Source organism: Panthera tigris, assembly GCF_018350195.1.
Source record: "Panthera tigris isolate Pti1 chromosome D3 unlocalized genomic scaffold, P.tigris_Pti1_mat1.1 chrD3_random_Un_scaffold_84, whole genome shotgun sequence".
In the NCBI taxonomy this organism is placed as follows: Eukaryota; Metazoa; Chordata; class Mammalia; order Carnivora; family Felidae; genus Panthera; species Panthera tigris.
Window position 1 is genome coordinate 85295 of NW_024962169.1, and position 15936 is coordinate 101230.

At 46.6% G+C, this 15936-nt stretch overlaps 2 gene segments (V, D, J or C); both read right to left on the reverse strand.

Moving 5' to 3' along the window:
* Positions 1-797: 797 nt before the first annotated feature.
* Positions 798-1434, reverse strand: LOC122236240. The segment is given in 2 exon segments: positions 798-1192; positions 1306-1434. Coding segments are annotated over 2 exon segments (438 nt in total).
* A 6470-nt stretch (positions 1435-7904) lies between these two features.
* Positions 7905-8639, reverse strand: LOC122236237. The segment is given in 2 exon segments: positions 7905-8287; positions 8399-8639. Coding segments are annotated over 2 exon segments (537 nt in total).
* Between the last annotated feature and the right edge of the window lie 7297 nt (positions 8640-15936).

The following is a 15936-nucleotide window of genomic DNA, read 5'->3' on the forward strand; positions in this document are numbered from 1 at the left end:
GTACAGAAAAAGGAAAATTGTAGAATATTATGAAATATTGATGCAAATGTTCTAAATATAAGATATCAATAGTGAGAATCCATTATCAGACTAAAATAGTCATATAAAGTGACTATACGTGATTTATTGCAAATATAGAGTGGGATTCCGTATTAATAAATCTTCTAAGATAAGGCATCATATTAGTAAATAAACAGATGAAAATCCCATGATCTCAGTAGACCTTGAAAGATTCTTTGAAAAATTGAAAGCAAAGTCCTAATAAAAACCACATAAAATGGAAACAGATAGAAGCATTTATATTGTGACAGCACATTCTCTCCTACACATATAGAACTCACTCCCACAACCAGGGAATTAAATAATGGGGTGGTGGAGGGGAGGACATTTCTACAAGGTGAACAGGCTAATGTGACCTAAACACCATTATCATTCAACATCCTTCTGCAAGTAAGTATTAACAATGCAAGTGAATAACAAAAGTCACTGGTTGGATCTCAGCATGGATGGGAACGGACAGGGACTCATTTCAAAAGACCCAAATGTACGAATCAGCCATAGATACTCTGGATTTTGTGACCCTGTTTCTGCCCTAACATGACATGGTCACTGTCCTCAGGGTGGCCTGTTTCTGGCACCCAGGAATTTGCGCTCAGTTTGAGAAAATCAGAAAATATCTTGCTCCCCAGGACAGGCTTCAAGGAGAAATTTAAGAGGATGTGGAAAGATTTGTAGACAAATTCTTTGAGGCGGGTGACAGACCTCAGCTGATATCAAACAAAGAAACAGCCGATGGGGCCAAAATGTCATGGCTACACAGCAAGTCCCATTTCTGTGGGGACAGCACGTTTTTGTCTCACTTGCCCACGGGCCTGGAGCTCTGTGTGAGCTCTCAGACTATCATCCCATGCTGAGCAGTAATAATCAGCCTCGTCCTCAGCCTGGAGCCCAGTGATGGTCAGGGTGCCTGTGCTGCCAGACTTGGAGCCAGAGAATCGTTCAGGAACCCCCGAGGGTCTGCTATCATCCCAAAGGATTATGGTTTTGGGGGTTGTGCCTGGGAGTTGTTGGTACCAGCTCACAAAATTGCTACTGATGTGGGAGCTGCTTCCAGTGCAGGAGATGGTGACCCTCTGGCCCAAGGAACCTGACACCGAGGATGGCTGAGTCAGTACAGACTGGGCCCAGGACCCTGGAAAATGGAGAGACACAGACAGGGTGAAGCAGGGATCTGGACACAAGAGGGTGGAAGCAGGGCCCACGTGTCCTCCCAGAGCTCCTTTGCCTGTCCCCACATCCAATCACCTGTGCAGTGAGTGAAGAGGGTGAGAAGGACAGGAGACCAGGACATGGTGGAGACCATCACCAGTCCTGTCTGCTGTGCCCCACAGCTGAGCAGACTTCCCCTAATCTCTCCCTTTTTTATCCACTGAGAGAGGGAGGGCCTGTCCATGCAAATGATTCCCCAGCTCTCTGAGCCCTCACTGGACCCGAGTCAGGTGCCTCTGCCCGTGGATGTCAGGGGGTGGGCAGAGGAATGGCTGTGTGGGGCCAGGCTGTGCAGAAGTCACAGTTATGAGTCTCGAGCAGAAGGCACAGGCAGTGCAGGTGGCAGGTCTCAGGTCTCATCACCCCTCAACCCTCAGAAATGGGCCCTGTGAGCCCCCTTGTGTCCAGACTCAGAAACATCATTGTGCAAAATGGTAACCAGAAACCAAAAAAGGAGCTCCTGTCCCCCGTTGCTTTGTCCACTGCCCCTTTCCTAGGGCCAGGCCAGGTATCCTTCTGGGTAGCCTCCCATATCCTCAAACCAGAATTTCTGCACTTCTCAGACTCCTCCGGAAAAGCCAGGCCATGTTTCCCTGTATGTTTCATGGGTCAGGACTGAGGTGGTATTTCTACAAAATGCCACTTAGATCAGAATCATGTCCGGAGCTGTGGTGAGTACCAAAGGACACGTGGCCCCTTCTGTGTAGGATTCTGTGTTCTTTCCTATTATGTGCTTCCTCCCTGGTTTCCAGATCTCTCCTGCTCTGAGGTTCCCACAGGCTGAACAGAAGCTCTCCTTCTGTCCTCAGTGCTGTGGGAAGGAACAACTGTGTGTATTCCTAGGGGCACTGTCCACTAAAAATCTTTGCCATCTGTCACCATGTCTGCTTATTTGAAACAACAGTTCTCCACACAATGTGGTTAGTGATTCCCTCCCAGGATCTGTCCCCCCAGCACACAGACACAAGTCTGCAGGGGTCCTGTGTGTGGCACTGAACCCAGAGCCCAAGGACAAACCTGCAGGAAGTTCCAAGAGGGAAGGAGTGACCGCAGCAGGTGCTCTGACAGGGATCAAATGACACAGTTTATGTATTAGTCACCACTTAGCCAAGTGTGCACTTTAGAAATGGACAGAAAACATACACAGACACTTCTCTAATGAAGACATCCAGATGGCCAACGGGCACATGGAAAGATGCTCAACGTCTTTCCTCATCAGGGAAATACACATCAAAACCACACTGAGATACCACCTCACACTAGTCAAGTGGCTGAAATGAACCAATCAGGAGATTATAGATGCTGGAGAGGATGTGGAGACATGGGAACCGTCTTTCACTGAGGGTTGCAAACTGGTGCAGCCACTCTGGAAAACAGTGTGGAGGTTCCTCAAAAAATTAAAAATAGATCTACCTATGACCCAGCAATAGCACTGCTAAGAATTTACCAAAGGGATACAGGAGTGCTGAGGCATAGGGGCACTTGTACCCCAATGTTTATAGCAGCACTTTCAACAATGGCCAAATTACGGAAAGAGCCTAAATATCCACCAAGTACTGAATGGATAAGAAGATGTGGTTTAAGTATACAATGCAATATTACTTGGCAATGAGAAAGAATGAAATCTGGCCATTTGCAGCAATGTGGATGGAACTGGAGGGTATTAGGCAAAGTGAAATAGGTCAGTCAGAGAAAGACTGATATCATATGTTTTCACTCTTATGTGGATCCTGAGAAACTTAACAGAAGACCATGAGGGAGGAGAAGGAAAAAAAAAAGTTTGAGGGAGAGAACTCGAGGGAGAGAGCCAAACCATAAGAGACTCTGAAACACTGAGAATATACTGAGGGTTGATGGGGGGGGAGTGGGAGGAAGGGGAGGGTGGGTGATAGGCATTGAGAAGGGCACCTGCTGGGATGAGCACTGGGTGTTGTATGGAAACCAATTTGACAGTAAATTTCATATTGAAAAAAATACAACAAAATAATTTTAAAAAATAAATGGGTGTATGCTTTTGTGTAAAAAAATTCTCTCAGTGACATGATTGAAACTCAATGACAATGTTCTTATGAATATGCAGATACAATCACTAGGATACTTTTCACAGATCTGTATTTACTACAGAGAAAAACAGATAGAAATTGTGGGAACAATGTAGAAGGGATGCATTCTCTTGGAGGTTGAATAGGAGTCGATAAAGTTTTTCAAAAATCATGTTTTCTTTGTCATTAGTATAGCATGGTGGAATTTTTCTGCAGGTAGGAGAGCCCAACATGATGTCCAGTGAAATCCCATGAGGGACCTATTTCTATGAATTCCAGAACCATCTCTGTGATGCAATTACCAAGCACTGAGGGAGCTTCCAGGAAAAGCGATTTGGGTCAGACTTGTCTCTGCGGTGAACACAGCTCTACCTCTGTTCTTTGTGTCCAGCATATTCAGGATAGAAAAAAAGCTCATTCAGAAATCCATGAGTAGAGGAATGAATTTTTATTATCTGAGGCCAAGTGGGCTGAAAACTTTCTGTCAAAGATTCCATATGTGACTGGTGGAGAGATGGCGATAAGGGGAACTGTGTCCCTGAGGTCACTGTCACTGTGGCCCTTGGTTGGGACAGAAGAATTTTCAGCAGAGATCCAGATTGGTGCAGGTGTCGCTGGAAAGACTGAAGCAGTGACCCCCACATGTCCTCATGTACCTTGAGCTCCGTGGGAGCATCAATGAAGCTGCTGTTCCAGAATCAATGAACTGATCAGCCTTGGGGGCTGGCTGGATCACAGAGATTGCGGGGGACTGAGCTACCCATGGAACAGAGAGTCTCCTTGGGATTCCCGAGCATCAACCTTGTCCCAGGAGAGGAGGTGTTCAGAGCATGTGCTTGTTGCCCTTGTGACAGGACCCCAGTCACACTGGATGTTGCTGGTGTTTCTGATGATGGGGATTCTGCCTCCTGGGATTCTGACCCTGGTGGTACTGTTTGAGTACATGTTGACTATGATTTCTGGAGAGAAAGAGAAGCTGGGAAACTGAAGAATCTGGGACACTATACATTCAGAGGAGAGATGTGTGTGTGTGTGTGTGTGTGTGTGTGTGTGCATCTGTGTGTGTGTCTGTGTGTGTGTAAGACAGACAGAGAAAGAGAGAGAGAGGAGAGAGAGAATATGCTCCATGTATCCTCAGGAAGTCTTTCCTTCAGAGGCCAACTATGTAGACAAGTGTACCCCTGTCCCTCTAATGTCCTCTCTCCACTCCCTGAGTGTTGTTCTCCATGCAAATCCATCGCTGGGGCTGGCTCTCTAAAGAGCCTCCTGTGTTCTGGAGCTTGGAGCTAAAGAAGGCTAGTGTCTTGAAGGTCACTTCCCTTGCACAAGGATGGAATGTACATAAGGAAGAGGAATTTGGTGCAGATTAGTTCTGATAGGAATTCCATTGAATCATGAATTTGGATCTTGGGGATGGGTCTTCAGTCCATTTTCACCCCAACAGATACATATCCCACATTTGTGGGTTCAGGTCTCAGGAAGCACAAGACAGGAGTGACAACACAGTCCCTTCCTCCTGCCCTTCACAGCACAGCCACACCCCACTATGCCCCCAAGTTCCCTGGATGCCTCCTTGGAGGTGACCATGAAAGAGTGCCTTTTTTATTTTGGAAAAAGGCTAATACATGAGACCTCAATGATTGGAACAAAATTGTGTGGCTGCGTTAGTCTCCTGATGGCCTCGGAAACAAATATTCTCAAAAACAGGAAAATTTGTCATGTCTGGAACTATGTAGCCCATCCTTCCTTTGTTGGCTAGGTCAACAGTTACCTTTTGTGGAACCTCAGTAAGTTTGAAGGGGGGAAAGTCATTGTACTAATGGCTTTTGTGGGCAAATACTCAAAGGCTGAATGAACCTTCATTTGTCACAAACACAATAATGTTGTTGTCAAATTACAGAGATTTACTGAGGCTGGTGGGCATGAAAACTATAAGCAGAGATGAGAGCGAAAATCAGATGATGAGGGGATTTCTTGCCAGTCCAATATCTGTGACTTCTCCTCCCTAGAGATGAACCCTAGAGAGAGGAAATTACTGTAAGATTTTACTTCTCTCTGAAATCCTAACATAGAGATGGGGTTGAGACCTGAAGACTCATGCGGAGAGACTGAAGGCCTGAGGGAGGCAGGAGCAGAAGGGAGAAGAGGACTCTGTGTCGGGAGGGGGAGGGGATGAGGTGAGTCTGAAGACGTTGTGACTCACTTTTTGTCACAGAGAAAGAGAAAATTGTGTCTATGACCAAGGTGCTTATTAACATATCGAGTATAGATGTGTTGTCAGTAACACAAGAGTCACAGTTTCTGGCCTGAGATTTGTGGATGAACATGACTGTCTAGTTCACCTTGTCCAGTTGAGACAATCAAACTGTGTGATCTTAGAAACTATATAAGAGTCCCTGCGCCCTGGATCCTGATACAGTTTCTGAAATTCTTGTCATTTCCTAAGTGACAAGAGCACTAGAAGCATCTTAGTTCTAATGACAAGACTCTGGGTGGGCTTCTGGATGGCTCCTGGATGGGGCTGGTGCCCAGAAAGACCAAGCCTTGATCAGAGCCTGCAATTATTCACCCCCTCATACTTGAGACAGGGAGGGAAGACTGACAGTGCAGTTAATGTCCAATCACGTCTACCCAATTCCTCAATAAAATCCCAAAGTAAAGTGTTTGAAGAGTGTCCGGTTTGGTGAACACATCCACTCCCAGAACAGATGCACCTCAACTCCACAGGGCCTGAAGCTCTGGTGCTCAAGACGCTCCCAGACGTAGCACTAGGTGTCTCTTCATTACTTGTTTACTTGACCCCTTCATCATATCTTTAATGAGCTGACAATAGGAGTCAGTGTCTCCCTCGGTTCTGTGAGTTGATCTGGCAAATTAATGGAACTCGAGGAGGGAGTCGTGGAAACCTTCAATGTGTAGCCACATTGGACAGAGGGTACAGGCCATCTACTAGTTGTTGTTGGCATCAAAATGGGGAGCAGCCTCCGGGTGCTAAGCCCTTCACCTGTGGATCTGACACTATCTCCCCGCAGGTAAACTAAGCGTTAAATTCAGTTAAACTGTAGGACACTCACTGTGTATCCCAAAGAATTTCTAGATGTGGGAAAACAGATACAAAACATATAATTGATGAACATGAGTGTGTGAAGTGAATATTCTGCGAGTAGTAAAGGAGATATGACTAGAGGGAGAGCCAGAGATTTTGGTCGTAAAATAGTTGTTCTTGCTAAGTTTCTCCAGACCCAGGGGCATGTGCAGTTAGGCTCCATTCCCTGATTCGTGTGGGCTCCTGGGACACGTGTGCTGTCTCAGGCAAGAGCATCATCTGTGTGTCAGTCCTTCCTCCTCAAGGACAGCTCTCACCATAGAGGTGTCTCCCCCACAGGAGCCTCACAGAAGCTTCCCAATAACAGACACAAGGTCTGTGGACCCAGGGGTTTATGACTCACTTTCTCCATATCTGAGTCACTGTGAGTAGCCAAAGCTTCTCCCACTGCCATGAGCTGTAGCACAGGAAGAGTCAGCCTCGTCCTCAGGCTACGGCCCAGAGAGGAGCAGAAGCCCTGCATTGGCCGAGGCATCTTTGGACCCAGAGAAGCGGCTGGAAACCCCAGGGCCATGGTGCTTATCTGAGTCTGAGTAGAATCTCAGTAGATACGTGGGAAAGGTCCCTAGTTTCTGCTGGTACCAGTATATATGGTAGCCGCCAACACTGTAGCCACTGCTCAGGGTGCAGGTGAGTCTGGCTGTTGTTCCCAGAGATGCAGAGAGGGAGGGTGGCTGAGTGAGCACAGGCTGGGACAGGGAACCGGCAAACACGGACACCCTTTGCGGATTCGGCTAGAAATGGAAACCAAAGTTCAGGATTCTGAGCAGAGCGGGGGTGTTGTGGGGAGCACCCCGTGTCCATAAGGCCTGTCCCTACCTGTGCAGTGAAGGAGGAGTAGGAGGAGGAGCAGCGCCCAGGCCATGGTGACAGAACCCTGGTCCCCACACTGGGCTGGGCCGCCCCAGGCCTCCTTTTCTCCTCCACCCTCTGCCACAGGAGGGGCTGTGCATGCAAATGAGGTCCATCCAGCGACTGCCCAGCCCCACCCTGAGCCCTGGTGCTAGAGCTCAGCTCACGCCACACACTGGGGAGGATGGGGGTGGAACTCCTGCCCGGGGAGCCCTGGGAGGTAGCACCTGCTGCGACATGGAGCAGCATGGAGCTAGACATGGAGCTAAGGAGGGAATCAGGATCCACAATGCATCCAACTATCATAATAGATGAGGATTTAGGGGCAATTAGTGGGAGCTTTTGTTACCAGGACACATAGCGGACATTCCCGATGTGTCCTGACTCAGAGCTGGATTTGTGTTCCTGTTTCTGCTGTGACCTGTCATGGACCCTGTCCTCAGGGCAGCCTGCCCCTGGCACCCAGGAATTTGTGCTCAGTTTGAGAAAATCACACAGTATATTGATCCGAAAGACAGGCTTCAGGGAGGAATTGCAAAGAATGTGGAAAGACTTTGTAGACATATGGTTTGTGGAGTGTCTCAGACCCTAGTTTGTACGAAACAAACAAAGAAGCACTTGACTTGGCCAAAAGGTCAGAGCTGCACAGGAAGTCCCATTGCTGTGGGAACAGCAGATTTTTGTCTCACTTCCCCACAGGCCTGGAGCACTGTGTCAGCACCTTGAGTAATGTCAAGAGGCTGGCAGTAATAATCAGCCTCGTCCTCAGCCTGGAGCCCAGTGATGGTCAAGGAGCCTGTGTTGCCAGACTTGGAGACAGAAAATTTGTCATGAACACTTGACGGTCGTCTGTTATTAGCATAGATGAGTTTGGGGGCCTTTCCTGGAAGCTGCTGGTACCAGTTCACACCAACAATACCAATGTTGTTGGCACTTGCAGCGCAGGAGATGGTTACCGTCTGGCCCAGGGCCCCAGACACTGAGGGCGGCTGAGTCAGCACAGACTGAGCCCAGGAACCTGGAAGGGGAGAGACAAAGAGAGCATAATGCTGGGTTCTAGAAACCAGAGGAGAATCCAAGGTCCATGTGTCCTCCCTTGACAACTTCCTCTGTTCCCTCATCTAGTCACCTGTGCAGTGGATGAGAAGGGTGAGGAGAAGAGGGAACCAGGCCATGGTGGAGGTCATCACCGACCCTGCCTTCTGTGGATCCACAGCTGAGCAGATCTCCTCTAATCCCTTCCTTCCCCTTTTCATCCTCTGAGAGAGGGAGGGCCCATCCATGCAAATCAGACCAGCAGCTCTCTGACACTTCACTGACCCTGGGTCAAGTCCCTCTGCCTGAGGATGTCAGGTGGGTTGGACGGGGAGGTGGTCTCTGGGGCCATGCCAGGAGAGGGGAGGTCACAGTTTGGAGTCCTGAGCAGAGGACACAGGCATTGTCCAGGTGCAGGTCCCGGCTCTAATCATGGCCAACCCTCAGAAGCAGGTGACGACCACCCCCTGGTGGTCACACACAGCATATGTGACATGGTGAGCAGATCTCATCAGAGTTCCTGCCTTCCCACTGCTCTGTCCACCATCCCCTTCCTTCTGGACAGACCAGGTGTCCCCTGTGTGGCCTCCGATCCCCTGAGGACACACTGTGCTCTCCTCTGGCTCTGCATAGTGAGTCTGTCCACAGCACCCTTGGCTATTATTGATGGGGCAGCACTGACGTGGTGACTCTTGTACAACCACACAGATGAGGATCAGGGCCACAGAGCGATGGGTCCACATTGACACATGGCCAGTTCTGTGCAGGAGGCCGACTTCTTCCCCCTTCCCTGCTTCCTCTCTGGTCTGAGAGTTTTCCTTTCCCAGAAGCTCCCTCAGCACTGAGGACACACGGACACCGTTTCTCCAGGTTGTGGGTAGAAGCCCACCTCCCTCGTGTGCATTCCTACAGGGTTCCACACTGAATATCTTTGTCAGCTGTCACTCTTGCCACCTCACATCACATACTGGGGACGATGGAGGTTGGCTTCACCACTGGGGAGACCCCTGCAAGGAAGCACCTATTGAGACAACACGCATGTCCTTGCTTAAGTGGGGACTCTGCCACACCAGAAGGGTCACAGCTGCTGAGTCTCCCTCAGGAAGTACAGGCCCAGTCCCCAGTCCCAGGTTCCTTTTTGTGTATGGTCCTCACTGAGCCCCTGTGTAGGGACACCATGGCAGTCCCACAGCGCCCCTCCTGGCTGAAGGGCACACACCCCACTGTGTTTTCACAGCCCTGAGAGCCAAGCGGGTTTCCTCACTTATGTTTATTCACACATCATTGAGCTGAATCTTGGATAATGTGACCCTATAGTGCTGCCCATGTTCAATGTAGCATTTTTCAGTCTCCAAAGAAGCCCTAGTCCATAGGATGTGGAGGCATTTACCTCAATTAAATGGTAAATTGCCAGTTCATTGCAGAAGATATTCCAGACCTCATGTCCCTCCTCTGGCCTACAATTGAGAATATGTCTATCTCGTGAATATTTGAAAACTCCTGTGCTTTAAAGCAATGGATTCCAACTACTTTCCAATAAATTGAGTATTATGTTAATCTTCTATATTTTTAGGTAATTTCCTTGGCTTACTACCTTAAGAAGAAAAGGAAATACAATGCATTTATATTTGATGAAGTCGTATTTAACAAGTGTCATTTTTTGTTTTTCTTTTATTGTTTTTTCATGGGTTATCCTGACAGTGTCTTGCCTAAACTTTTTTATAGAAACCCTAGATCCTGAATATTTTCTCCTTTTATTTTACAGCTTTAGGTTTATAGTTTTTTTTCTATACTCCTTTTAGTAATTTTTAATACATATAAAGTGAGTTTTAAGTATGATTCATTTCTCGCTCAGGATATCCAACTGTTTTGTGGCCATTTGTCCAAAAGTCCATCCTTTCTCTTCTGAAAGGCTTCTCCAACTTTGTAAAAGAAAAAAATTGTTTATCCTTCATTCTGTGGGTCCGTTTCTGGGTTTATGTTCTGTTATCCTGGCCAATGTGTCTATCCTCTATCCATACCACCCTGACTTGCTAGGATAAGAACTCAAGCACACTTTTATCCAATTTGGGAAGAACTGGCATATTTACTATAATGAGTCTTCTAATCCATGAACGGAACTTATCTTTCCTTGTTTTAGATCCACTTTGATTACATTTACCAGCATTGTCCAGATTTCAGCACCTGTGGCCTGTACTTGTTTTGTGAAATATGCCCCTAAATAGTTCATCGAGTGGTTTTAAGTTTTTTTTTTTAATTATTTTCACCTGTTTATTGCTAGTATGGATACATCTATATGATCTTTCTATGTTGATCTTTATTCTAAAATGTTTCCAAAATTATTTATGACTCTTTGAATTTATATATTTGCATACCTAATTGTAGGTTCCTTTGTAGTTTTCCTGTAGGTCATTCTCTCACCTGAAATGGGACAATTGTCTCTTGTTCTTCTTCATCTGAATGCCTCTCATTGTTTCCTTGCCATATGGTTCTGACAGACACATCCAGTCCTATGTGGAACAGCAGTGTTGAGATAGGACATGGTGGCCTTGCTCCCTACCCGAGGTGGGAAAGCTTTCAGTGCTTCATCTCTGTGTGTGTTCACCGAAAGGAAGGTGTTTTATAGTTTTCTTTACCAAACTGAAGATGTACTCTTCTATATTGTGTTCTCTGAAAACTTTTATCACTCTCATTCATATACTCATTCATTCTTTTCCATGAGCACAAATAGGTCTTGAGCTGTGCAGGAAGTAGAAGAGAATCATCCTACCTGAGAGAGTGAGGGAGACTCTTTCATCGGTCTTTCTTTTTTAATTTTTTAAAAGTTTATACATATTTGAGAGACAGAGAGATGGAACACAAGTGGGGGAAGGGCAGAGAGAGAGGGAGACAGAATGGGACGCAGGCTGGAGGCTCTGAGTTGTCACCAGAGAGCCCAACATGGCACTTGAACTCAGTAGCCATGAGATCATGACCTGAACCGAAGTCAGATATTTAACTGATGGAGCCACCCAGGGGCCCCTCACCTGTCATTTAATACTTTGGCTATTATCACAACTGATTTCTTTCTACTTCTACTCTGGTGTCAAAGAGACAAGGCAGGAGGCCTGGTGAGACAGATACCACTCCCTCTTGTCCAATATGAGGGTGGGCGAGAGGATACTTAAGACATGGAAGAAATGGCATTTTCTCTCTCCCTTTTCCTGCTGGTTTCTTCACTTCCTTAGACTCCCTATCCCTCCTCACTTTCTTAAAATCCTGGGTGATCATTAGCATGATCACAATCCATCCCACATACCCCTCGAGGTTTAGTCCCACCCGCCTCACTGACCACCCACCCCCTCAAATCCACATACTGCTCCCTCTCCAGCTGAGTCCCCCAGCTGACTGGCTGCAGAGGCACATGGCCGTGATGACTGTTCCCACTGAGAATGTATGAGACTCTCTTTAGGGCCTCCCAAGTCAGACACCCTGTGATCCTTCATTTCTCACATTCCTCGCTGTAGTCCATTGTTAGGGCTGTCCCTATCTACAGTGCACAGTCAGACTTCTTCAATCTCCTTGAATTGAGAAAGTATTTTCCACCCAGACTCCACACTGGAAAATAGAAGCTCGAATGTAAGTTTCATGGCGTCACCCACTAATTGTTAACAGGCTTATGTTTTGTTTTCTTTTTGACGACAAAAAAAGATGTTCACTGTGGGGGATGAGCTTAGGAGTCCCCCGGGCCTACACCAAGGGGTTAATACGACATAAAGAAATATAAAGCCATAGGATGCTCACAACTGAATTTGGGCAAACCAGATTGGCACCCCAAGACTAGGCGGATGTACAGGCACCCAGATAGAAAGGGGTGCAGAGCCCCCACAATAGAGAGGGAAGGGAAAAGGCCTAAAATAAGAACAGGCACAAAGGCTCCCCATACAAAGGCATATGAGGTAAGCAAGATTAAGCATTCAAGGCAGAAGCACTCTCCAACTTAGTACTATAGCAGAAAAGCTGGTTTCACTGGAGGAAAGGACCAAGTTAGGTAAAGAGGTAAATTGAGCTACAGACCGCTGCACTGCAGGCAAAGCAGCCCAGAGCAGAGATGGTTAACTAAAGAAAAGGTGCCTTGTTAACCCTGAGGTTGTTCCCCCTGTCTGCCTTAGCCCCTAGGCAGGCTCAGATAAACAGACAGGGTGCCGTTAACAACCATGGTAACAACCATCTGCCCATCTGCCCCGTGCCAGGATTTTGTTGTCTATTGGCCCAAACCCCAAACACTGTATATCTTCAAAAACCCTTTTTGTTCACATCCGCAAGTCAATGCTCACAATTTCCTTGTCTCTTTGTGCACACCCATCAAATCTGTAAGCCTTCTGATCTTAATAAATACGGAGCAAGGACCCTTATTTGGGGCTCTTGTCTTTTCCTGGTCATTAGCCATCTCTCGCTTTTCATCCAGTGTCCCCCTCTCTTGCTAGACAAGAGAGAACGCTAGACTTAGAGTCTTCGACAGTTCACTATTTCAAATATGCTTTCACATTCTTCGGGACAGTTTACAGTTCCCTTCATATATAGATTTCACACATCTCAATGTAACAGCTCTCCCTCTGGTCTCTCGGGGGAAGTTGTTTCAAGCACAGACACTCTTTGTGCGCTGACCTAAGACCCTTGATCTGCAACAGAACTACCCTACTTTCTTGCGATTTGCAGGCCACTGTCCCTGAGGAAGGAGTGAAGGACTGACCTTTCCCAGAGGCGAAGGCCTGACCACATTTGGAGCAGCTGCCAATGATGCCAACAGATCTGGCACTGCCAGGCTCATGTCCACATAGAACTAGCCACGTGAACACTTGCTTCTCCCCCATGGAGAGCCGCCACAATTCCCTGCACCTTCCCGTACGAAAGTATAGGACTTCTCCTAGACAGAGAACATGATCTTTGAGACATTTGTCCACATTTCCCCAGGTTGCTGGCTTCCTGAGGAAGCACCCATTCCTTTCCCGTCATCCCTTGTCTCTGAAGTATTGAATGAATTTCTAGTGGCAAACAGCAGAGCCTGAATTCGGAACCAGCTCTCTGTTCAATAATATTAGCATCTTGACATTGTTGGCAATATGATAAGAATCCTTTTCGTTATTTTTAGAATGTAACAAGGTCTCATTATTACTGAAATTATTATTGAAATAATTAATACAAACTTTATTTTATACATTTCTCATGAGTTTACTGAATTATCTTATTAGGGCCATATTTTTTTAATGTTTATTTATTTTTGAGAGAGAGAGCACGACAGGGCAGGGTTGAGGCAGAGAGAGATGGGATGAAGGATCCAAAGCAGGCTCCTTGCTGACAGCAGACAGGTGGACTTGGGAATTGAAATCACAAACCAGGAGATCATGACTTGAGCTGAGGTCAGACATTTAAATGACTAAACCGCCCAAGGCCGCTTGTTAGCACAGTGTTTTTAAACTAAATACCCTGAGCCGTCTGAAAGCAGAACTGAAGGGGTCCCCAGGTGGGAAAAAATCTCTGTATATAAAGAGAAGACAGCTTTCCTGCCCCAAGAGCACTCATTTGAGGCCCCCAGCTATTTTCTGTGGTCTGTGCCCTGCAGGTTCTACTTGCCCAGCACCCATACTGAGCACTTTCCTGGGAGGAAAAGAAAAAAGAAATGCAACAAGGTCAGGAGTTCAGGGTTTGAGGAGAACAAAGGGGATGCCAACCTACCAGTCTCCACCAGGCCAGGAAATAGCCTGAGTGCTTCAGAGACAGTGACCCAGAGGAAAAGTCCCAGTGCAGGAACAAAAGTAAACTTTTCCCTAAAGCACATGCTTGAGTTGTTTTTGCAAGATTGAAACCTTGCCCCACAGGTTAATGAGGTTAGAACAGTCACCAGCAGGATCCCCACTGACACTCCTTCTTTTCACAGGAAGTTCATCTATTTCAGAGGCAAACAGCAGAAAGAGCCTGGGAGTCTAGACCAGTTTTATCTCCTGCAACAGCTCAACCAGTGCAGATGGACCAGGGAGTGTCTTCCAGGGACCTCTGCCTCTTTATAATGTTAAGTCTCTGCCCCAAGAGGAGGACAAGCTTCATTAACCTACCACATGATGGGGACACAAGCTCCTGTTCTCCATATTCCTGCACAACCTCATGCCCACTCTTGCATAAGATGACAAAACTCCCTTTTCTGGGTATCCATCCTAACCCTGAACAAAAGGAACCCACTCGCCTCTACTCAGGGAGTCACAGCTTTGATAATTCTTGTCCCTGATCCCCATATCTGTGGCAAATAAAGTTTCCTTTGTGTGACAGCATCTGCTGAAGCCTCTGCCTGTACCTCACCAAGGAGTGAACTCAAAGTAGCTCCAACACTTCTAAGTAATATATTTCATCCCTTAACTTGGAAACCTGCCTTCTTCTCTCTACTCTCTACCTGTGGTTTTAGTGACATTTAAGTCTATTAATAAGAAATTTCAGACAAATATTAAGTAACAGTTTTCTTAAAATTTTCTTTGTCTGCTCATTTTCACCCTTTATATCAAAGTAAGTTAGAAAAAAATGAAATAATTTTAATGGTATCTGTTGTTAAGAATCCCTGGTGGCCTCGCGCCCAGGCTCACACCACAAATCATGAGCGTCAGTGGAAAGAGAAGTCAGTTCCCGAAAAGGCTGGGTGACAGAAGGGGAAAGCTAGCCGTGGGTCTGAACCACCATCACTCGAAAAAGCCCCTGCGAGTGAAGACACAGGACAGCAAGTGGAGAAACCCAAGCCCTGACCACAGGATGGGCATCCAGGTTGAGCAATAGTGAAACGGGAGGTCTCAGATGCAGTGCTGTGGGCAGATGGGAGAGAAAGCCAAGTCAGGAGGGATGCTCTGGAAACATCTCACTAAGGAAAAAGAGTGGGGAGGAGACATGTAGAGTCTGCTGGGCATGAGGGAATGGGAAAAAGAGAAAGGCCACAGAGCCCACACCCCACCACAAGGAAAGGACAAATGTATGAGACAAAAACTTGAAATATGGACCGTAACACATAATATTATTCTTCATAATAATAAACAACACCGGCTAAACTATTGAACAAAGTTGCAGTATGCAGAAATCTACAAAATAAAAAATGAAAATGGGGGACAATAGCCATCAGAAAATAAACGTTTTAAAAAAGAATCTGTGATTACACACCATCATGGAAAATAATTATGCTATTTCGACAGCCTCTATTAAAATTGCAGCCATCTAGATAGATCCGCGTGTCCTCGGCACAAGATGAACACGTCTCTAGAGGAAACGATGAAACGTTCCCTATATTTAAATATGGTGCCTGTGATGTTCCTACAACAATGCACACGCTGATGACACTGAATGGTGTGCTTCCGGGGACACGTGGTCTGTGACTCGGCCCCTGTGAAATGTTCACATCAGGAAAATCACTGCAGACAGAAAGGAATTTTTGGCTCCAAAGGGCTGAGTGCAGGGGGGCCATGGACTCATTGCTGGGGGGTCAGGGATTTTTTCTGCAGGTGATGGAAATGTTGTCAATTTGATCCTGATGATGTTTCCCAAACTCAGGAAACATACTACAGACCACTGAATCGTACCATTTAAATGACTGCACTTTATGCCTGTAAATGATCTTAAGAG